The sequence below is a fragment of the Euleptes europaea genome, chromosome 14, assembly GCF_029931775.1.
Source record: "Euleptes europaea isolate rEulEur1 chromosome 14, rEulEur1.hap1, whole genome shotgun sequence".
NCBI lineage: Eukaryota > Metazoa > Chordata > Lepidosauria > Squamata > Sphaerodactylidae > Euleptes > Euleptes europaea.
This window is the reverse complement of record NC_079325.1, coordinates 22,039,005-22,064,220: the sequence shown is the minus strand read 5'-3', so window position 1 is coordinate 22,064,220 and position 25,216 is coordinate 22,039,005. Positions and strand designations below refer to the sequence as shown.

At 43.6% G+C, this 25,216-nt stretch overlaps 1 protein-coding gene across 1 annotated transcript; it reads right to left on the bottom strand.

Moving 5' to 3' along the window:
- Positions 1-8,010: 8,010 nt before the first annotated feature.
- On the bottom strand, positions 8,011-23,294 carry BAG4 (BAG cochaperone 4). The gene is made up of 5 exons (XM_056860580.1): positions 23,117-23,294; positions 15,374-15,475; positions 12,150-12,407; positions 10,996-11,250; positions 8,011-8,534 (listed from the first exon to the last, which is right to left on the bottom strand). Exons 1-5 carry the CDS (start codon positions 23,288-23,290, stop codon positions 8,031-8,033), a joined length of 1,293 nt encoding a protein of 430 aa, XP_056716558.1. The 5' UTR covers positions 23,291-23,294; the 3' UTR covers positions 8,011-8,030.
- Positions 23,295-25,216: the final 1,922 nt, after the last annotated feature.

Sequence of the window (25,216 nt, the reverse complement as noted above, 5' to 3'; positions counted from 1 at the left end):
GTTCCGAATCTCCATGGAATAGCTTTTGAAAGTCTGTTTACAGGTTGTCTGCAAAAGAACTCCAATCCAGTGAGTTGACTGATGTTGCGATTCCACTCTTTATCCAGGCATGTTATAGCAGCAGTGCTAGGGTGGCTGATTACAAGAAATCACTTGTGCTTGTGTGTCTTACATCTAGGTCAGCCAAGGGTTTCTTCAACACTATGACATTTTTTGGGCAGCAGTATATTTTGCAACTTGGAGTCTGAAGATGTGAAGCAAAATGTTTCATGTCTTTGCTTGCCAGAAATTCAGCCAATGTAATTAACATACCATGGGAGCAAATGCTGGTCCTGATTTAACATAAACTGTGTGTGTCCCCAAAAACCTCATTTACAAGGTTTGAAAAGATCAGCAGACAATGCATTAATTTTGTGCCCTTTCAACACACTGCCTTTGTGTGCTGCCTCAGGGTACCCTTGCATAACGGTACCAATCAGTGCTAAGATGTTACAAGCCCCACACTGAGGTTCCAAAGAGAATCAATTGTGATTCTACTTTTGGCATTCCTACTGCCTTTTTAGCTCATGCTTACCCTAATTATAAACACACCCAGTCAGTCAACTATTATGAAACAAGGCTGTTCTAAGCAAATACAAGTCTGCAATTCGAATGTTATGCAAGTATTTAAAAAATGCAATATTCTAAAGATCAGAGAAGTTTTTCTCCATCCCTAGAATCTTTGCTTAGTTAGAACATTTCTTCTTAGCTTTTACTGGTGCAGGCCACAGTAACTGTTCTAAAAAATGAAGTTTCAAAGGATTCATTGTGGTTATGGATTAGAAGGTGGGTGGATGTAACCTCCAAAATAATGAGGTAGAAAGTGCATTTGCGGACCTTGCCATGTTGAGTGGGAGGGGGAACCCTGATGCAATTAAAAAGGTATGCTGTTGTCCACAAGGGCATGCTTGCTCCTAGGAATATTTTGACATTTGCTCCAGTTTGGTACCCAAACCAGGGTGGTGGTTTTTTTTTTGGGGGGGGGGGGTTTGGAGCATCCACACAATGTCAACTCCTAATCATTCACTTACCATGTTTTCCCCTGCTTTGCTGTGATTTTCCCCTAACCTGGTTTGGTACAATCTTTTTGGAAAGATTGCAGTTAGTATGTTTGCATGTCATGCGGATGGGAAGGTACTTTTTTGCAGGCCCACCCCATCCCTCACACAGCTGCTATTCCCCCTGCACCCAGAGGGCTATATAGGCTTTAAGACCAGCAAATTGACATCTCACTATAGCATTACAATGATCTACAAGTCCCTCTGAACTCCCAGCTTAATTTTAAAGTAAATCACTAGCCCTTTCTGTTGGAGATATGCACATTCTCTTCTATCTACACACTTTTAAAAAATGAAAGCTGGAAACTCAAGAGGAGCTAGCAAATGGATTGTTACCACATTCGAGCAATATATAGGTGACCAATATTTAAAAGCGTGAAAAAGCCATCTAGGGGGCAGGGGGGAGGTTCACACAAATACAAGGAAACACTACCACTGAACACAAGTTTCACTCAGCATGTACAAACTTATGGACCTACAAGAAACTGAGGAAGAGGCAGCATGGAAATCCCACCCCTCACCATCTTCCCCCTCAAGCAGTCTATGAGCTCTCAGGAATATCAACAGGCTGATTTCCCCTACCCTCCAACTCCTTTAACGAACACTCAGTATTCTCCATAGTCCCTCCTAAGAATATTCAGTCTTCACCTGGCCAGTGTTACAGGGGCTTGGAGGGATAATTTTTCAAGTAGTCTGTAGGTTTACTGATTCTGCTGCTTTTGTTGTCAACACAGGGAACCATCCAGTTTACTATTAACAAATTTGCAAATATCAGCCTTGACCCCCAGTGATAAAGGTGGACTATAAAGCAAATAAATAAATCTAATTATAGGGGTATTAACAGCTATCAATAATGTGAGTATTGGATTTTTCATACCAAGCAGTGAGAGGCAGCCCATTAGATGCTTGATATTAAAAATCAAAGGTGTTTTTTTTTTTGCCTAGCTCTGCAAAGGAAGGAGGGTTGTGAAACACTTGTCAGAACACAAGAAATGCTGACAGTCTGTGCTTAGCCTGCTAGGTCACAGGTTATGCAAAAAAACATGCTAAAAAGTTCATACTTTTCATTGGGTGTGGCCTGCTTGTTTCCCCACTACCATTCTAGCCCCAGCCAAAATGCACTAAATTCTCCAAGACATGTTGCAGTTTGAAGAAACGTTGTAATATGCATGTTTGCCAAAGTAAAGCAGGTTACTGGCTTGCAGCTCTCCTAATTGTAAGCTGAGCCTTGCAGAAGATCAGGACACCCGGCACAAAGACTACGCAGTCTAAATCAGTTATGGCAAAATGTAAGTCAGGACAGCTGAGTCACTGACATCCTTCATCACATGTTTTAACTGCCAGAGGAGCACAGTGGTTTGTTGGCATTTTCTATCTTTTCCTTAAATAAAAAAATGATAAAGTTGTATAAAGGTCATCATCATTATTATTCATTCCACTGACTTGAAAGTCTTAAGACTATACACTAGATAGTTGATGCTCTCAAGAACAAACTACCAGTATATATCTGAAAGATTTAAGCATGGGATTTTATTGGTATCAGTATTTTTAAATGGTGTGAGAGCTCCGTTTTGTTCTGAGGTTTATAGTTTAAAGCAACTCTTTACTAACAACTAAACAAGCACTGCTAACCATGCTAGCTTATTGCTTTTAGTTCACTTAATAGGTCCAACCCTTTACTGCCTTTGAAATCCAGTAGAGAGCCAGCGTCGTGTAGTGGTTAATAGTGGCGGACTCTCATCTGGAGAATCGGGTTCAGTTCCCCACTCCTCCGCACGAAGCCTGCTGGGTGACCTTGAGCCAGTCACAGTTCTGTCAGAACTCTCTCAGCCCATGTAGAGGTAGGCGATGGCAAATCACCCCCGAACATGTCTTGCCTTGAAAACCCTATAGGGTCACCCTACTACAGCAAAGAATAAAGGATTTAGTTTCTCAGGTTTCAGATTTTAGAACCCAAGTTGTCAAAAATCCTCCATGAAATCTGATCTGATCTACAGCAGATCCCTCTGTGGTTTACCTACTCTGATACCTTTAGCGGTCTGAGAAGTCATGACCTATCTAGATGGCCAAGGTCAGTATGCCATCAAGAAGCAGGCCGAGAGAGAGATCTAGACTGTAAATGAATTTGCGCTCATGGTGGGTAGAGTTTGCTAGTTACTAAAGAAAATATGGCTAAGAAGACTAAAATGTAACTTTTACTTAATTCAGCCCACTATGCTACCAAAAAAAGCAACATCGCTTATCACATGATTCTAGTAGTGGAACAATACTTAGCATCCTTACATACCTTTTCTGTGTTAACACTACACCTACCTATTGTCTTCAAGGCCCTAATAGAAGAGAGGCTCTCAAGTATGTGGGACTAAAGATATGCAGGACTTGGAAATCAAAACCAGTACACTTGTTGTGCCAAGATAAGCAGCTAGTGATTCTGGGACAGCCGGTGTGGAGTGGTGGTTAAGGTGTTGGACTAGGATCCAGGAAACCCAGGTTTGGATCCCACTCTGCCATGGAAACTTGCTGGGTGACCTTGGGCCAGTCACACTCAGCCTCCACCCTGGCAAATATCTAGATGGGAGACCTCCAAGGAATGCATGGAGGCAGGCAATGGCAAACCACCTCTGAACATCTCTTGCCTTGAAAACCCTACAGGGTCACTGTAGCTCAGCTGTGATTTGGCAAAAAAGAAGTAGTGATTCTGGTCACTGCTTAATATGCTGTCTTTTGGCAGGTTTTGATTTGGTTGTACAACTACTTGCGATCAGTTGTTTTCCGACAAGGCAAGAACATTACCTACTCATGAAGAAGGGGATTTTCTTGATTGCTAAAGACGATGCAATGGCACGCGGTCCACTGACTGAATGCAACCCGCAGTAGCCATACAGCTACGATATAGCTGGTTCTCCCCATCCCCATCTGTTTCAACAGACTGCAATACAGTGTTATCAGAGTGTAAAACGATACATTTTCATTCTATTTCCGTCTTTAGTTCAAGGTGCCCTTCCGGTCCTGGCTAAAGGATTGAGATTGTCTTTGGCAGTTTTGAAATTAGGAATTTACATCTTTAATAAGACAGTTCTGTGTTCTATTGCAACAATTTCCCCCCCCGACTAGTAACTGACCGCTGCCTCTTAGCTATAGCAGCTGTTCCAGCATTTCCAAAATACAATAATCCCCCGAGAAAATCTCAGAGATGGGTTGTTATATAACTGATGCAACCAACACAGAAGGCTTACTGAACAGCAGCTACTGGGAAGAGTAATATTTACTGTTTCTTTCTTAATATGCACTACAGCCAAATAAATCAGGCTGAATGTATTTTCTGCTTATTTAAAACCAATACTGTAGTGAAGCAGCATTACGCACATGGAGGAGCAAAGACATCCTCCTACTCTGGAAAGATTCTACTTCCATAAAGAATACCGAGATCCCTTTCACAATACTAAGAGAACAACCTGAAATCTTCATCCACACCCTCCCTCCTCCCCTAGAACACCCAGTCTGTAGGCAAGATTTTTTTTTTTTAAGTGCCTCAATCCAAACATCGTAACAACCTGCAGCCGAGACTGAGGACTTGCTGGTTCAGAGATTAGCACGGAGTGTAAGGGGAGAAGGGAAGGAATGTATTCTCCCACTGATTGCACTCAGACATTTTTTGTAGACTTGTGCTTTTTAGTATTCTTAGCACTACATTTACTTCCAAGTTCCAAAATCTGTCCCAGTGATATACACCAGCGAGCTCTGAACTCTGTTGGACAAAGCAAAAACAGAGTGCTCCCCATGGCTTCTCACATGCAAATATACAGCATCTCAGGTAGGCAGCACAGGCCTGTGGTCAAACTAAATGTGACCACGTCAAAGAACTTGGAATAAAAGCAAAAGCTAGATGAGAAACTGAAGACTTGGCAGAGACAGAGCGCAACATATAGCTTAAGATTCCCAAGCATCTTTTAAGCTTTGTTTTTCCAAGTGCCCAGTCTTTCAGAACTTAGTACTCATCTTAACTCAGTGATTCGGCTATACTATGCCTATTCTGTTAGTAAGCACAAAACAGAGCCTACAGTTAACTGATCTTCCGAGCATGCTCACAAGAGTTAATCCTGCCCTTCCTTCCAGAAACCCAATGCAGTGCCACAATCTAGCCACTCTTTCTGTTCTAGCACTCACATCCCTGTTCAAGGTATGTTTGGCTGAAAAGAATGACCAGCTCAGTCACCTTTCATAAACGAGCCAGGACTTGAACTCAGCTCCCAGTCCAATAACTTAGCTACCTTCTGAAACTATCTTCATGTGGTGGATATGTTGGTCTGCAGTAGAACAGCTAGATTTGAGTCCAGTAGCACCTCAGAGACCGACAGGATTTCCAGGATATAAGCCAGGGGTGGGGAATCTTTTTTCTGCCAAGGGCTATTTGCATATTTATAACATCATTTGGGGGCCATACTGGGTGTAGATCTCCCGGCGGGGGTGGGGAGGGGAGAGGCTAGTGTTGCCAGGTTCTCTTTGCCACCGGTGGGAGGTTTTTGGGGTGGAGCCTGAGGAGGGTGGAGTTTGGGGAGGAAGACTGCATAGCCATAGAGCCCAATGGCCAAAGCAGCCATTTCCTCCAGGGGAACTGATCTCTATTGGCTGGAGATCAGTTGTAATAGCAGGAGATCTCCAGCCACCACCTGGAGGTTGGCAACCCTAGGAGAGGCTATGCAAATAAGGCTTGGAGGGTGCCTTTGCTCCCCCCCCCGGTCCTCCCCCTCCTCCCAGGCGGGAGGGCAGCCAGCGGCGGGCCCGGGCAACCGAGATGCCAGGGGGGCGCAGCTTGCATCCCTCGGTCAATCTGCAGGGAAGGGAGGGAAGGAAGGGAGGAGGAAAGAAAAATAGAGAAAGAGAAAGGGAGAAAGAAATGGAGGGGGAGAAAGAAAAGGATGGAGAAAGAGAAAGAAAAAGAGGGAGAGAGAAAGAAAAGGAGACAGAAAAAGAGGAAGAGAGAAAAGCCTTCCCCCCCACACACACACATACCTGGCCGTGCACGCAGCCTGGCGCAACCAGGCTGAAACCTTCCCACCTCCCACACACACCCGGTGCGACTGGGCTGAAGCCTTCCCGCCTCCAGCGGCGGCAATAGCAGCAGCTTCCGCTGGAGAGTCCGCGGACCGCAGCAAACCGGGCTGGAGGTTCCCCACCCCTGGTATAAGCTTTTGAGAGTCCTTTCTGACTCTTGAAAGCTTACAACTCGAAAATCTAACCCCACAGTGTTACTGGACTCGAATCTAGCTTATCAACCATAGTTAAAGGTAGTCCCCTGTGGAAGCACCAGTTTAATACTGACCCATGGGGTGATGTCATATCACAACATTTACTAGGCAGATATATTTATGAGCAGAACTTTGACTGCTGCTTACCACTCTGCGCCACCGGGCTCCTGCTTATCTACCATACCAGCTCCCTAATCTACAAATCACCAGACCTAGTTTCAACATCCATGTATCTGACTCATGCAGAAGTAGAAGCTTTATTTAAGCTTGCAAGCAACCCAATAATAAACATCCACAAAATGGAAGTAGTAAAGAACAATATATTATTTACCTTAGAAAAGGAGTTAAAGCTAACTGCTTAATGCACTTTAACCTGGTGCTATAACACCCCCCCCCCAAATTCAAGGAATCTAAAACAGAAGGTTTTGTGCTTGTGTGAACTCCATGGTCACAATCAGGCAATAACCAATGATACAACTGGGCTCTAAGCATGATTGAACCAATGTGCAGATGAAAGGAAGCCATTCTGTTGAGAGCACAGATCTTCTTGCCAAAGATGTCCGAAGCATCAGGTCACAGGAACCAGTTGTTCTTATCAAGTCTATCACACACCATTCTCTTTTAACAAGATAGGAAGTAGGTTGCTTAAGACAAAATACCAAGCCGTTTGTGTGGTCACACCCAATACCATTTTAATTGTTTGACACCAATATTGTCATTTGCAAGCTTTGCATTAAAAAAAACTGGGAGGTTTATTTCTCACCTTGGGGAACAAGAACCACTTTGTGATGAACAAGGTATTTACAGTAGTAGTTTTACCTGTCCCCCTCCAGACAGCAATTGTACAGAATCACCAGTTACACAGATAGAAGTCATCTTTTTTTAAAGCATCATATGAAATATCACTAACAAATTTGGCCAAGGGCATTTGTGGTCAGAGTCCTTACAATCATTTGCCTCGCTTGCCAGCACTGCCTCTTGCACAGGCAACAGTCAAATCTTTTTCTCAGTTCCTTCCGCCTATCCTATAAAAAAGCATCATGATTATACCTCCACGGTACAGGAAAACAACAGGACAGCTATACTGGCTTTGGTTGCCCTACTGTCTGGCTCATCAGAAGGGCTTCGCTTTAGCAGGATGAACCCCCAACGATACAGAACACAACACAATTTCTATAAGAGCGAGGAACCTGTAAATAAAACAAAGAGGAGCGGCTTGAGGAGACGGTTGTCTAGATTTTACTGGTGCTGTGTTCCGACTGAAATGTCTTTGTACCTTGCGGAGTCTGATACATAACTCAGCTGTTCTAAGAAGTTGTTGGTGCTCCAAGAGCTCTGTCTTCAGAGACTCACAGTCTTATCTCAGAGTGTCCCTTACAGAATGATAATCCTCCTGTGGAGCAAAAGCATGCTGGTAACTAGGGAAGCTACTACAGCTACAGTCTTCAATCATAAGGTTCAGCATGTAACCTCTTCCCCTATATTCGTTTCCAGGAACACCAAGATAAGTATTTAGGTCTGAAAAGATTCGTTTAGTCCCAGTCAACTTACCATGTGTTGTGATTTTAAATTAAAAACTCAAGTGACCATTTATTGCTTTTGATGTTAAAAGAGCTGGGGATTGAACAAAGACACGGATCTTTGGAAACTCCAGGACGACCTTAGGAATGTTGCTATCCCCAACTTAAAGTCCCTTTCTTTCCAGTTCTTCCAGTACGGCCTGGATTCTGTGAACAGCCTCTTTCCTTGCCTGGCGTACAGTCTCCTGACCTCCTGTCTCTATAGAGTCCAGCTCCAACAGCTTCTTGGTCAGCATTTCCTCCAGTAGCCGGTAGCCTTTGTCTGTTTTTTTCCCCACAAATTCGTCTACCTCTTCCTCTAGCAGCTCAACCCCCTCCATAGCCTCCATAACCTTCTGAACGCCTGGCGGCACATCAGGTGGTTCCGGTGGAAGCTGCCCGTTGCTTTTGAAGCCCGATCCATGGTCAGCTGTCGCAAGTGGCCTCTTCTGTGTGTTATTATACAGCTGGGGCTGCGCGCTGTACTGCACTTTGGTGTTGGAAGCAGATGGCTTAGAGTCAAGCTGTGCCAGCTTGTGATCATTCATGGTCCCAGGAGGCAGGTGAGTGGCTTCAGGAAAATAGCTGTGCTGGTTAGTTCCTTGCTCCAACTGGTTGTAAGAGGAGTCCTAAAGTGAGAAATGAGAGACTTTAGCATTGTACCTAGCGCCGCCAATTCTATTAGCCAACATTTTTTTTGTGTTTTTTTTTTTAATTATTATTTTCACAATTTTTTACTGTTGGGTAACTTTTCAGCAACATATTTCACAAATATTACTGAAGAAAAATTTAACAGCGTTGTCGAAAAGCATTTTCATCTATTGATAAAAAGGTATTAAAGTAAAAGAATTCCCCCTCATATTCCTCCATCTTACTATAAATTCAACTACTCTTTTGTATAGAGATTCTAATCCAAAAAGAAAAATACTTCAAACTTGGTTACTGAATTAATTCTAAATTATCTAGTTCATTACAATTATAACATTTTTATTGTTAATTTAATATATAGAAACAAATGTTTATTTCAAAGTTCTCCTTAAAATAAAAGGATTAGATCAGTAGTAACAAAATTCACTAGTCATCATTTAATTCCCTATTTAGCCCTCCGTTTCCCTCTATCACCCATGGACTGCATGCTTCCTTTTAACTTTATTCTTGCTGTGAGTTTTTCTTTTCCCAACACTTCTAATATTTTTAAGATCAGGTCTTTTTTGTCCAAGTGTCACGGCCAACTCCTTTTTTCCCTCTTCTTGTTCTTGCTGTTGTTCATGGTTAAGACCAGCTAGATCTTTTTCATGGTTTTTCAAGAAATTTTCCACTTCCTCCAGTGAAGTGATAGTAAATCTGACCTCTTAGTAGGTAAAAATAAGTCCCTATGGAAAGATCCAGCAAAATCTTATTCCATTCTTCTTCAATATCCCAGTAAATTCTTTGTAGGTATTTCTCTTCATCATCAAATGTTGTGGAATATCCTTAAGAATTATGAGTGGGTTTCCTTTCGCTATCAAAGGATTGCCATAAAGAATTTGCATAATATAGTCTTTCATCCTGATGTCATAGAAGGAAATCATAACGTCCCTGGCCTTTGTTTTCTCCAATCTAGTGGGTAAAGGAATTCTATATATTTTATTTATAGCATAATCCAGATCTTGTTCATTTATATAAGTCAGGTCAGCCAGTATTTTTATAATGGTTGTTCTGGTACCTCCCAGTTCTTCTGGAAGATTATGCAGACGAACGTTTGCTTGTCTTAATTTCATCTCTATCATAGCTAGTTGGCCTTATTAGCCAACATTTTGCATCAAAAGCAAAGGGCACGCAGATCCCCTGGCAGCCAATATTGCCAATCTGCTTCTCTGCTCTTGAGCAAGGTCTGCATGGTTAGGATGGCAGTGCACAAGGGGTTCAGGCACTGAAACATACTAGAGACAGGACATGCACTTTGAACCTGTCAGAATGACATCACAATGGGCTATGACCCAATAGCCTGGCTCCCTCATGGCCTTCCCTGTGAACTCTGCCACCCACAGCCGGTTCCAAAGCAAGAAAGAATGCCAGAAGCTTGGTAGATTGAGTTCTTCTGCTTCACATATGCTCTAGCAACTGAAGAGCAGCACAGGACTGTCAGGATGATATGCAGACCGCCTCAACTATCCACAGGACCAAGGAGAATCGAAGTATTACCAAAGCTTGAGTGCGCCCTTAATGAAGGCTCAGCCCACTACGATGTCCGGAGGTGATCACTGTGGTGGGACAGAAACAAAACCAACTAGCTGCTCAAGCTGGCTATATTACATATGGTCCAGAAGCCCTGAGCGGAGGTGCCTGTGCCCTCATACCTATGGTGCCCCAAGAGCCAAAAGTGTCAGAGGCGCAAGATATATACAGTACCCCCCCCCCAAAAAAGCCCTTTATCTGAGGGGAAGAAAATTGGGGTGCAAATTCACGACGACATACTACAAACTGTGTATGCATACTCTTGCAAGTGCCAACAAAAAGCAGACCTCTGGCCCCTTCCAGAAGATCAAGGTTACAGACATGTGATACAGGTTAGGGCTCGAACCCCTCAGGCATTTAATTCAGAAGCCAAAGGTGAAATTTTGGGTTAGGAAGCTTTCCTTACCCACATTGATGAGCTGGAATTTAGTATCAGATACTATCTGCCCAAGGGTCCAAGCGGAGGCAGAAACTGAGTAAAAAAATATCACTAACAGTAGCCAAAACAAGGTGACCTGGTGAGGTAGAATGGACACCACCACCACTACCTTCATTCTTTTTGGAGACAAAAGATACTTGAAGCCCATGGCCGCATAACAGAGCAGGTACCAAATTATTTTAAGCGACCGATGCCAAAACGTTGGAATTCACTTAGCTCCAAGATGACACTGACAAGAATAACTCATTGATACAAAAGGATCCCTAACAATATGCAGCACAGTATGGGGTTGTTTTTTTTTTTTTTTTTTTTGCTAAGATAGCTCATTGTATGGGCCCTATTGTGTACATCAGATGAAGGGGTAGGGTAGCTAAGTGAATTGAACTCTTGAGCACGAGGGAAAGGTGATCTCTTTGTACACCTTAAAAAGGTACCTTTGCATTGTTAATTGGAGGATGTGGAGCAGATGCTCCATTGGTAGGCCAAGGTGCAGAAGATTCAGCAACATATCGATTCCCATGTCCCGCTGATGCAGGAGACCAACCATAAGGAGGCTGCATCCCATAAGTGCCAGGAGGTCTCCATGTTGTATCCTGAAGCCTTGGCTGGGGCGGTGGTGGCGGCCCCTGCTGAGGAATACCATGATTGCAGTCACCATATGGATAGGGCGCGACAGGAAAGCCAGGCGTCTGCAGGGCAGAGAAAAAAATTATTTCCTCATTTACCCAACTCATTAAAAGCATCTTGATAGTAAAAAAAAAAAAAAAAAAAACCTGGGAGAATGCTTTACTACACAAGAATTTATACACATTGCAGATTGCAAGCTTTGCCTTAAGTGAGGGAATGCCTCTACAATTATGCGCTGCTGTACTGCAGCAGGCATGAATGGTATACTTTTTAAAGAACATTTTCCCTCCAATGCAATTTATGTAGATTTAATTTATAATTAATTGACTAAAGCTAATATAATAAATTACAAGTCCTTTAACTGGCAACAGTCCTAATAGGGACACATTGTCATAGTGAATCAAGATCTACCAACTTGATCAAATCTGGCAGTTAACCTCAGTGGGCTTGTTGTAGAAAGGAATATAAGCAAGCAGCTATGAATCATTTCACTTTATGGAGCAAGTATGGGCCATACTAAATATTTCCTTCAAACTAATTTCATCCTGTGTTAAGAAAACGTAATATGGGATTATAAAACTCATCATCTCCTGCAGCTCCAATTCTGAATATATGAAATCACTGGACATGGGAATATGATGTAGGATGCAATGCTAAGCATACCTAGTAGAAAGCAAGTCCTATTGAACTCTGAATTTTTTTTCAGGGTGAACATGATTAGGGCTGTTGGCCACAGATAAACTGTGTAAGCATGATCAGACAACTGGAAAATACGCCAGAAAAAAGTGGTAGATTCTTCTTGGCTGAAGGCTGCATCCACAAATCAAGAAAAGTTTAAGTGCAGAAATCCAACCAGCAACTACTTTAAGCCAAGCACTAAACTCATCATGCCCAAGTCAATGGTAGAGGGATATGGTTCAGCCATTAAAGATCATGCATCTGTCCATCAGAGTTTCCTTACCGGAGGCTGGGCATATCCTGGTACTTGCCTCCTCACCATAGAACCTTCAGCTGGGCAGTCAGGTGGGGGGTAATTCCAGTTGGAAGCTGGTGACTGAGGCTGGTACGTTCCAGGAGACTCTGCAGAATAAGGGGCATGAGGATGCCCTGTAGAATAGTAGGCATTTGATTGTGGGAGACTGGGATATGGAGGTGGTCCTGTCCCAGGAGTGGAGTACTGAGTGCCATAAACGCCATTTGTATAGGAATTATCGATCCCCTAGTAGACAAAGAAGGGACATTTAAACCAATCAGCCTAATAAGCAAATGATTGCATTTCAGAAATTCCTGGTCAAGAGCTGTAAGGATTATTAGTGCCAGTCTCAAGGAAGACTCTTGTACCTTTCATAGTTTAGTGGGAGCTACTGGATAAGCTACATCTACTGAAATTTCTCAGATCGTTCAATTTTAAAGGGACAGGAATAGCCTTCAATTCCAGCATAGAAAACAGTGCAATCTTTGCCTGTACAACATTGCATCAATAAAAGTTTTACTGAAACTCTCAGCACTAACTATCCCCTTGAAATCAGGCCAGGAAACAATCCTATATCGAGAGTCCTTAGTATCTGCCTCCCAGATTCTGTTGAGTGAAAGACACTGCACTGTCAGAATTCCTGGATATCTGGATCACGCAGTTCTGCAGTTTGGGGTCAGATAGTCCACTGCAAGCCCAAATGCTGGGACAGTCTCACCCCTGCCTCTTGCTGTGTACACTGTGCTCAACTGTGAGTGTACAGTGACTGTTCTCAGAGAACAAGTAATCATCCTGCAAGGAGGGGGGGAAACTGTGCTCAATCAGTGAGTGCCCTCTAGCGGGGATCATTTTAACTACGAGTCAACCCCTTCCAAGAGATAACTGACCCCTCATCTTTGGGTAAGCACCACATTTATTCAAATAAAGCCTCAGTTCCTTTTATATGCCACCTTCAGCAAGTTCTCTGGAGAGGCACCATATAATAAAAATCATACATTCTGGTAGCATTAATTTGCAAGAGGATGCTAAACCAGAGAGGAACTGTGCACGCTGCTTTTCACCCCTTCTTCTCTGTAGTTAGCCAATTACTTGCTGTGAGCTAAAGAACTCAGGGTTTTCTGTTTAAGTTGTTTGAAAAAAAGGAACGATACTTCAATTCATATCCATGCAAATTAATACTTTTTACTTTCTAGGGTTTTCCCTAGCTTTGAAAAAGTTTGACTACTTTTACCCTATGTGTAGTCTTGCCCTATCAATCATGAGTTCCAGTAGTCCAATTCTTACCTCCACCACACTAGCCTCAGACAATCTGAGTCTCAGCCTCTCACTTGCAAATTGCAATATGGAGATAATAGTACTCACCTAACTTTCAGGGCTGTTGCAAGAATAACAGGTAAAGGGAGTATGTGTGAAGAGCTTGGGGGAAGGGCCACAGCTCAGAGGTAGAGCATCTGCTCAGAATGCAAAAAGTCCCAGGTTCAATCCCCAGCATCTCCAGTTAAAGGGACTAGGCAAGCAGGTGATGTGAAAGACCTCTGCCTGAGACCCCGGAGAGCCGCTGCCAGTGTGAGTAGACAATACTGACTTTGATGGACCAAGGGTCTGATTCAGTAGAAGGCAGCTTCATGTGTTCAAGTCATTAGACATTTATTCCAGGCTAAGAAAGAGTGGCTAAATCAAAACCTCTACTGAACATAAGGGTACTTACTGAACATAAGATCTACTGTAAAGTTCTGAAGCCACCCCAAGCCCCTATCCAACACACCTTCCTCGATCTTTCAGGTGTGCTTCACAAGGCTTCCGTTACCACACCCCAACAATAATGATTAACAAAAAGCACACTTCATTTCACATCTACCAATTCCACTTCTTTAGCTTTATTATAATTTTAAAATGACTTCTTTGCTAGCTATGAGAAAGTCCGACTATGAAAAGTGGGATATAAGTTCTAATAAATTTACATAAGAAAGCCAACGATGAAGCACTAATAGCTGTGGCCTTGAAGTTTATTTGTCCCTCAAGGACAAAGATGGCAGCAGAAAAGACTATGCAAGCATTTGTTGATGGTAGTTGTGATTTATTTGATGTGGCTGTTTTTACCTTCCTGTTGGATTCATATATTTTGATCTGCATTACTGCTTAAACACTTTTACTACTCTGCTTTTAATAGTTTTATTGTTTTGGCTTTAAATCTAATATTTGGTTTATGCTATGGTACTAGTAACTTTAATCTGTCCTTATTTGCTGCCTCAGGAACTTTAGGTGAGCATAGGGAAAATATTTTAAGCAAAACAGAAGTAAACCAAATCAAACGCCAATCTTATAGCTATTATTCCCACTGGTCTTTCAGAATGAATTTTTTTACTATTGTTAGTCACTGCGACAAGATGTTGGAGACAGAAATGCACTGATTTCAATGGCCTTGGATTGAAGTAACTCCGCACAAGATTGGAAGAAGTGTTTCACACAAATGGAACTAAGGTTATTCTCCAACTTCCACCTATAAGGTTGCTTATAGCAGCTGACAAAATTATATGTTGCCAGACCAATTGGAGAAGAATTATACAACTACTGTATAGAGGAAGCTGCACTGTGTCAACAAACTACACTTATACCCTTATTCACAGTATATTAGCAGGAAAGTAAGTTACAGTTTTTGGTGTTAACTATATTTTGCAGACAAAGAGCAGAAATCAAGAGAGAGACTCAGATACAAGAAAATGAAGAACTTTCTGGTCTGCTGCACAAGGCAAATGATCAGGTTCAAAAGTCCTTACATCACATCAACATCATGAAATCAGTGTTGTGGCTCAGTGGTAGAGCATCTGCTTGGCATGCAGAAGGCCCCAGGTTCAATCCCCGGCATCTCCAGTTAAAGGGACCAGGCAAGTAGGTGATGTGAAAGACCTCTGCCTGAGACCCTGGAGAGCCGCAGATGGCCTGACAATACTGACTTTGATGGACCAAGGGTCTGATTCAGTATAAGGCAGCTTCATGTGTACCCGATCACCTAAGAATGACAGAACTATTGCAGCACAGAAAGCCTTGTTGAAGTCAAAATTCTGCTTCTTATGAATATCATTTAAAGTAACATTCAGCACTGCAGCACAATCCATTCCCTCATCAGTAAACAGATAACTCCATCCAAGGTCAGTCTCCGGAAGTGGACAACCCTCATAACATACTCATAAAATATTATCTTCTTACTCTACCTGGCCTTGGAGCTCAGGTCCAGGAGGATATGGACTTGGGTAAGAAGCCCTAGGCTGAGAGTTCCAGTAGTGGGAGCCATATCCAGCATAAGAGGGCTGCTCCTAAGGGGAGAGAAGAAAAAGAGTGGTTTTACTTCCTGAAAACCATTAACATACAGGAGTGCTGAAGCGTCAATCTCTACTTTCACTCACATGTAACCAAGACACACAGTGTATGTCTTTTGGTTAATATGGCTTTAAGTGGACCCATCTGAACCAGTCTACTTCCCATCAGTCCATGGAAAGATGGCGCCATCCTGCTGATTAAGAGAAGCTCTGAGCTCTTCTTCCTCTTACAGAAAGGCACCTCTCTTCAGATAAGCAGCTGGGCTAGCCTCTTGAGTGACTAGAGTAGTTTACTGACAAAGCCTTGAAGACAGAGTTAAACTACATATATTTTGGAAGTGAGGTATTTTAAGAGCAACAAACCTTACATTGGGCAGTGATTGGCATACAAGGAGAAAATAATTCATTCTTATATCAGACGGAGCCCCTTCCAGCTGAACAAGGAAAGCCATATTCATGGATATTTTGCACATTTATGACATTTAGTATAAGAGAGGGAACATCAAGAAGTATGCCTGGGCCAAACAGTTCTCTCAGTAGTTCATATCCTAGAGTAGTGCCCACAAGCACTGTTCTGTTCTTACCACAGCTTTGAGCCAGCTACACTTGATTCCAATAAGCAGCTGGACACATTTTGTACAGTATCACCCCATGGGTCAGTAATAACTAGGTGCTTGCACAGGGGACTGGCTTTACCTTTTACCTTTATTGCTTATAAGTTTAATAAAGAGCTTTGTTACTCCTTAAAAACAAGACAAAAGGTACAAAATAGAAGATGAATATGAATACTGTCCGTCCTTTTTCCTTTGTTCCCTCTTTCCTGTCCTGTCATTTTTTTCTTTCCCTCTGGTTAGAAAGAGGTAGAGTGTGTACAACTGATTATAGATGGGAAGGAAGGGGAGAAGGCTGAGAATCAACCTTGTGGAGTGCATCCTGTATTTCAAAACAGATCTTTCAGTTTGGATGCTTCTCTCAGTTTGAGATTTCTTTCAGACCTAGCTGGCTGTTTTACAAGTAAGGGGGGAGCACAACAATACCTCCCAGAGTTCAATTGGGAGAGACATATACGTTTATTGTCACATGTTCATAGCAAGCATAAAATCAAAAGCAAAAACATAAGCATAATACACAAATAAACTGTGCAACTATGAAATACAAAATGCCCAAAGTGGTTACATTCAACACAGAACCTAAAACAATAGTTTAAACCAAGTATCTATCAAGGTTAGTAAGTAAAATATTTTTGCTGATTTTAAAAGATAAGGCAACAATAGTCACCTGACATTGGGAAAATCATCCACCAGCAAAAACTCAGTAAGTTCCATGTCTGTGCAGTTGATGATAATGTGATCCAACCACATTTCAGTTATAGCAACACAGGAAAGAACCTCTTGTCTTTAGTGAAGCTACTGGGATAGACAGCCCATGAGCGTCCCACACAAACCAATAAGCTGCAGTAACGTCTACAGGACTTTTTCTATTGATCCACAGGACAAGAGTGAAGAGCAGCCAATCCAGACAAATCCCTGGGGCACCAGACCTGAGCTCTTGTCATCATGGACCATCTACTCAAATATTTCCCCAACAGCTAAAACAAATACTATGAATACTCTCAACCCTAATGGCTAGCAGCCTGAGTAGCCAGCGTTATGTTCGGCTTTTTAATTCACAATTTTTTTTACAGCATCAGCCTGTTCAAATGGTGCACATTATGGGGAAATCATGAGTACTATGAAATATTCAAATATGTCATGCATAAGTAACTCACATTAACACCACAGTTCATTCATCAGCCTAAAAGACACAGATTATTCATGCATGGAAAGTCACAAAGGGCTAGAAATGGAATCAGATACTAGAAAGTTGAACAAATGGAAGGAAAGAAGCCTCGGGGTGCCATTTGATGCAGGACTGGCCCTGCTGATTCTTGATCAGCCTTAGGCAAGTGAGAGGGTAATTGAGTAAAATTTAGTTTCACAAGTACTGTAGACAAAGTTTGAAGATGTGAACAGCAACAGCTACCCGCGCACAGTGCCTTTGCTGCCTCCACATACTTTCACTCCACTTTTTACCAGCAGAGCCTTTACTTAGTGGGTTGTCGGTAACCAACCAACACCCCCGAGTGAAAACCTGTAATGTCTCATCATAATTTCCTAAAGGAAGCATCTGTTCATGTTCTATCCCCCGCACACACAATTTTGTTCAGCATGCAAGTTCCCAATAACCAAGGATGAGCAGTTGCTCACTTGCACACATACAAAACAAATTATACCTTCAAAATGTACCTTTGGACAGGTAATCCCAGCATAGCTGAAGAACACAGCATTATTCAGGTACCCCTGAAAGCTCTGATAAAAGGCAGAAAGAATGACGTCACCTGGACTCAACCAGTTTCTCCAGTAAAGACTTCTGGCCTCTCTGGCTTTATGCCAGTGTACTTGGAACAGCCTACACTGAATGACACACCCAGTCACTATCTTAGCTTAAGCTATCTCACAGGGTTGTGAAAACCATGGCGGGGGGAGGGGGAGAGAGACCATGTACACTGCCCTGACCACGTTCAAGGGGTGGAAGGATATAAATACCGTATATACCCATGTATAAGCCGACCCGCGTATAAGCCGAGGTGCCTAATTTCTCCCCAAAAATGGGGAAAAATTAGGCACCCGCGTATAAGCCGGGGGTCGGCTTATAACCCCTCCCCCCCCGCAGGCTTACCTGACAGGGCTCTCCAGCGGCGAGGGTCCCACGGCGGCGCGTCCCGGGGGGGCCTGGGAAGCCTTCCTGCGGCTGCAGGAGTCTGCCCAGGTCGCTCCCGGCGGGAGGAAGTGGCGGCGAGGCCCAGGGGGACCCGGAGCAGCCTTCCTGCGGCTGCAGGAGGCTGCCCAAGGCCCCTCCCGCCCGAAATAAATGGTGGGGGGGGGCGGGAAGGGCCGGGGCAGCCTTCCTGCAGCCGCAGGATGGCTGCCCAAGGCCCCTCCCGCCCGAAAAAAATGGCGGCGGGGGCGGGAAGGGCCGGGGCAGCCTTCCTGCAGCCGCAGGATGACTGCCCATGGCCCCTCCCGCCCGGGAAAAATGGCGGCGGGGGCCGGGGGGGCCGGGGCAGCCATCCTGCAGCTGCAGGAAGGCTGCCCCAGGCCGCACCCGGCGGCAGGAAGCGGCACGGGCCCGGCGGCGACGGCAGTAAGTTTCCCCCCTCCCTCCTCCCTCCCTCCCCCGTATTGACTCGCGTATAAGCCGAGGCTGGCTTTTTCAGCCCATTTTTGGGGCTGAAAAACTCGGCTTATACGCGAGTATATACGGTATGAACAAAGGTAAAATAACACATGGCACACATGATAATGACTTCTTAGCGGGCTGTGGCTCAGTGGCAGAGCATCTGCTTGGCATGTAGAAGGTCCCAGGTTTGATCCACGGCATCTCCAGTTAAAGGGACTAGGCAAGTAGGTGATGGGAAAGATCTCTGCCTGAGCCGACAATACTGACTTTGATGGACCAAGGGTCGGATTCAGTATAAGGCAGCTTCATGATGACCCCAAAAGTATATGATTTGGTTTCAGTATGATGTTTGGTTAGTCAGGGTAGTATAACTGAGAAGGTGATGCAAAAAATGTCTATATCTGGAGATCCATGGAAGCTCTTGGCAGCCGTGAAACTTGTAAGGAGAGCTCATTTCAATTGCAACATTAAGGAGGAAAAATTATTGGTCCTGGGGTAACTCTGAAATACAGGGGCAGAAGAATACAGTATAGATGTTGGTAAAATTCTTGACCTGTTAAGAGGATTTTGCTGAACAAGTACACAGAAAGTATTAAGATAGAATCAGAGTTGGAAGGTATCACCAGGGTCATCTAGTCCAACCCCTTAAAGATGTGCTTTATAAAACGAAAGATGCTCTGCTACTGAGCTAGAGCCCCTCTCCACCGCTGTGTTAGCAGGATAAATGAACAGACCATCAGGTTAAGTTAATGAGAGGTGGATAAACTCCCATCATATTCTAGGAAGGTAAATGGGTTGTAATTTAGGAGCTAGGTAAGGGGCCAGGCAGATTTAATCCCAGCTCAAGGGTGTATAAAACCTATGGTTGATTTTGTTTCCTACCTAAGCAAGCTGTTGGTATATACATACATACACTGGGAAACTCCTGCTCAGTGGGGCAATACCTACATTTCTTTAAAGGTGACCCCACAGTGGTATCCGTGAGTCTGTGCGTACAGAGAACACCAAGGCCCAGTCCATGTGATATACAAATCCTTGCTCCGTATCCATCCCACCAGTCATTACTAGCATTTTGCTAGAATGCAAAAATGCAATGCTGCCAAAAGGAGTTTAGGCTGGGAGATCTGTAGCCAGTAAGGAAGGAATGCAGCTTGCTAGTATTGGAGAACAGTAAAGCAGCTGTTGCAGCAACTGCTGATGCTGCATGGCAACCTGAAGAGCTAAGTGATGCAAAGCAGCCTTCCTAATATAGCAACAGCAAATCATTTGTACACAGTAGTGGAAGTAATAAAGATCAGAGGCACTAATTAGAAGGAAGTTGTGGAGCTGCCCTGATCCATCATCCTTGCTAAGTCGTACTGTATCAACTGCCCCTCTTTACCACTGTTCTCAATCTCTGTCAACACTAGACAGGCAACAGAAATAAGCCACTACAGCAACAAGGTCCACTTTGGCACTACAAAATAGATACCAAACCCTCCAATTAACTTTTAACTGCACTCAGGATATTAAAACTGTGGGCTTAGATTTTACATGTTAGGCCTGCAAACCATAGAAATTAATGTGATATTTACAGCAAAAGTTACCATTAATGTTACGCAAAGAACACTTTAATCTTCCTTAAAGCTCTGTAAGGAGATTGTGCTTCTGACTTCCCTCCAGTGGGGGGGGGGGGGAATGTTTCTGTTTTGGGAAACAGTCACAAACTTCGGAAAAAGCCAAATGCCAATGTAAGTGTTTGCACTGGGAATCTCTTAAACTGTTTATAGCTTTGTTTTCAAAGTATCAAGCACTCATAACCTCTATTATTGATTGCTCTAATTTCTTTTGCTTGTTCCTTAGGTATTTGCAAATCTTTTTTAGCACCATATGCACAATACAGCGTAAAGTCACTGAATGATTTATAAACTTGATAGTTTTTTTCTCCATGAAACACAACTATATATTTTTAAATTATTCTTTACTTGAGTATCACCACCTGAAACCCATTCTTAGTTACTAATGTCATACTAGAGGAACCAGCCAGCCCATCATCCTTGGACCTAGGCCTCGCTAAACGATCGTCCTGGGAATCATCATTTATATTGTCTTCACAACTATTTTAAATTGAAGTAAGTTAATTTGGGAACTAGTTTTTGATTCAAAAGCACAGTAAAACTCCTACAATTAAAATAATTTATGCCCATGTATTTTTACTGGAAAAAGAGAACATGCATGCACATGATGTATTTGCCATCATGCACAACATGGCCCAGGCTAGCCCAACCTTGGAAGCTAAGCAGGGTCAGGCCTTGCTTAGCACTTGGATGGGAGACCACCAAGGAAGTCCAGGGTTGCTTTGCAGAGGCAGGCAGTGGCAAACCACCTTTGAACTTCTCTTGCCTTGAAAACCCCATAAGGGGTCGCCATAAGTCAGCTGTGACTTGATGACACTTTCTACCATCACCACAGGACTCTGAAGACTTTTGTATATATATATAAAAAATACTGGGACCCAAGTCGAGTTTCAACAAACCTTTTCCTGCACTTACTAGAATGTCCTTTTGTAGCTTGGGTTTGCAGCACCACACCTATTTATTCAGGTGTTACCATAAAAAAGGTGGGAACAAACCAGCCAGAGATAACAGCAGATCTCTAGCAGATGTCTTGTCCTATACCACTTCTCACCTTCTTACCTATCTAACCAGTCAGAGTTCCTTGTATTTGAATTGGGGAAAGGGCTGAGTGCACAAGTGTAAAGCAAAACTAGTGCAAGAACTAGAATCCCATGCAACACAGCCATTCCTTAAATAAATAGCATAGGTTTATAGGGCTCTTTGCATATCATATCCAACTAGATTTTGCAGACGCTCCTCCACTTTTCCCACATATGCAAAACACCTATACACACCCCTCATATAATAAGGCAGGGGTGGGGAACCTTTTTCCTGCCAAGGGCCATTTGCACATTTATAACAACATTCGGGGGCCATAACCAGGTGTAGATCTTCCGGCGGGGGGGGAGTAGGCTAGGGTTGCCAGGTCTCCAGCCACCACCTGGAGGTTGGCAACCCCAGGAGAGGCCACACAGAGAAGGCCTGGAGGGAACCCCCACTCCCATCATCCTCCCCCACCCCCAGGCGGGAGGGCAGCCAGCGGTGGGCCCGAGCAAACGAGGCGCCAGGGGGGCACAGCCCGCAGCCGATCCGCAGGGAAGGAAGGGAGGAAGGAAAGAAAGAAAACAGAGAAAGAGGAAAAGGGAGGGAGGGAAAAAGAGGGAGAAAGGGAGAAAGAAATGGAGGGAGGGGAAGAAAGAAAGAAAAGGACGGAGGAAGACAGACAAAGACAGAAAAGGGGAGAGAGGGAGAGAAAGGAGAGTGACAGAAAAAGAGGAAGAAAAGAAAGAAAAGCCTTCCCCCCACACACACACCCACGCATGCCAGCCCCACACAACCAGGCCCCAGCCTGCACGCCTCCCCCACACACACACCCGGCCCCGGAGCTACCGAGGGCCACAGAAAATGTCCTTGGGGGCCGCATATGGCCCCCGGGCCTGAGGTTCCCCATCCCTGTAATAAGGGGTGTGTTGTTCCTAAGGGAACTTATAAGGGCCTTACCATTTTTTGCTAAATTTTTATAAATTTTTTATTGTTTTTTATAGTACAGTAGTTTTTATCATTCGTTAAGATAATTATATAATATAAATAATATTTCTCTATTCTATATAACTAATTAGTTCATATATTTACGTTGACTTCCTCTCTCCTCCTCTATCTTTTTGATAACTTTATTGTCACCTTTGCATTTAATTTCGAATTCAATACAATACTTCATATATCAGATTACATTTCTTAAAATCTAAATCTTTAATCTTAATAATATTTCTACCTTAATCCATTGAATTAGAGCAAAACATAACCTCCAATACTTCCCATTTTAAGTTCATTTTGACAATATATTGTCCATGCCTCCCATTCTCCCACAAATTCTTTATTCTCCTTTTGATTTAGTAATGCCGTCAGTTTAGCCATTTCTGCCAGTTCCAACATTTTATTTATCCAGTCCGTCTTATCCGGTATCTCTGAAAGTTTCCATTTGGCTGCATAAACCAATCTTGCAGCTGTAGTGGCATCTATCAATTACCATTTTTTGCTAAACTTCCACCCAGTATAACCCCCTACCCCCGCTTGTCCTTAAGCGCACACAGAAAACAGATGGGCTTTTCGGTTCTTAAGCACAGCGCGCGCTTAAAAATAGAAACAAAAGTACATCCAAATATGCAATTCAGTAAAAAAGCTAGAGCAGTCCCCCGCCCCGCGAACACTGCACACGTAGTGACGTCACGGAACAGCCGCACGTGGCAGCACCTCGCAGCAGCGAGAGGGGGGGCCGTCGACGTCACGCACAGCTGATAATAGGCAGGGAAGATTTGCCCGTTACCTGGAAACCGCCATTGTCGCCACGGGCGGTCCTCTCCCCCCTGCTGCCTCCGCCGCCATGTACAGGGCACCTGCGGGCCTCCATGCCCCATGGCGGCAGCGGAGGAGGCTCGGGCTCCGGCCGGACTCGTTCCACTTCCGCACCGTGTAACAGTCTCCTCAACGCGGCCGCCATTAACGGCTCCTCAATCTCCTCACTACCGCCTCCCTCCTAGGAGCGCTACACGCATGCGCGGCCAACGTCCCGCTATAACCAATCAGTACTGCAGGCTATTCCCCTTTACCCTCATTCTTATCATCCGTTTTCCAAACCAATGGGCAGCCGCTTATAACAACCCGGATGTAGGGAGTCCGAAAAACGTCCCCCCCTTTTTTTTACGTTCATCCAATCAGGAGAGACCTTCTCTGACAACCGGATCGGGTAACCCTTGAAATGCTGCAGAGAAATGAGCTGGGTTGTAATCCCAGAAGGGTAGAAATGAGGCACAATTACACAGGAGACCTGTAGGACCTTAAAGACTAACAAAATTTTATTTCAGACCTAACTTCAGATCTACAGAATTGTACTTCCATTTGTTCTGGTTAGATACGCAGCAGAAGGGGTGGGTGTGTTAGAGAGGTTTTTTCTAGGTAGACACAGGCAGGAGAATTTTTATTATTTGCTATGTTTCTAATCCACCTTTCTCACAGGGGCTCAAGGTGGATGCACTCAATAGGATGAGGCATCTAATAAGCAATGTAACAGGACTACTAAAAAAAACCTTCACGCTACTAGAAAACTAGGACAGAATGGTTGCTGATTTTCTATTTGCAGGGAGGTCTCCCCTCCAAATACGAGAACATTCCAAAATGCAGTTTTCCACCTCACTCTCCTGCATGTGTAAAGCAGGCTTGGGCTTGTTGATAGACACACACGGATTGTCCTTTGCAAGGGTATAAGTCTTCTATCTACTGAACTGGGAGCTCCCAAAGTAGGTTACGATCCAAATCCATCACAATATTCAATTCAAATAATATTGTCATAGCAAACAACCATTGTAAAATAAATTCCTTTGAAATGTGGTGTTGGAGGAGAGTGTTACGGATTCCGTGGATTGCCAAAACAAATCAGAAATCTATGTGCTTAGAAAGGAGTAAATGCATAGGATTGAAGTGTCAGACTCTAAAATTATATAGCTCTGGAAAAGTTTCAGAAAGTTAACCCTAGTGATCAGGGGGTTGGAGCGCTTTCCATAGTAAGAAATAATAAATTAACTAGGAAAAAAAGGATGGCAAAAGAATCCATTGCCTTATATTCAACACCTTGAGAAACTGATTGGCAGTAGATTTGGGAAGGTGGACTGTGCAGATGGTCTCTGGCCCCACCAACAGAAAACAAGTTCAGTCCCTCCCCCATGTGTGATGGCTCTTAGCACACACATTTACTTTTGAGCAACAGACTCACACCGAGCTGGGAGAGGGGAGAGAAGCGGGTTCTTTCCCCGTTAACACGCCCGGGCTCGGGATTAGCACCGTTAGCAAAAGTTTATACAATTCATTTTTAGATGGGAGAGGGGGAAGTTGTCTTATCGTTAAATCAGTGAGACTACTTGTTTTTCTTGGTATCATTACTATTATTCTTAGTATTGGATATTGTTTCTGTTGATATGTTAAATGAAGAAAATAATATATGCATGTGTGTGTGAAGTGCCGTCGAGTCGCTTCCGACTCATGGCGACCCTATGAATGAAAGTCCTCCAAAATGTCCTGTCTTTGACAGCCTTGCTCAGATCTTGCAAATTGAAGGCTGTGGCTTCCTTTATTGAGTCAATCCATCTCTTGTTGGGTCTTCCTCTTTTCCTGCTGCCCTCAGCTTTTCCTATCATGACGGTCTTTTCCAGTGACTCTTGTCGTCTCATGACGTGACCAAAATACGACAGCCTCAGTTGAGTCATTTTAGCTTCTAGGGTCCGTTCAGGCTTGATTTGATCTATAACCCACTGATTTGTCTTTTCGGCAATCCACAGGATCTGCAACCCTCTCCTCCAACACCACATTTCAAAGGAATCCATTTTCTTCCTATCAGCTTCCTCCATTGTCCAGCTTTCACACCCATACATAG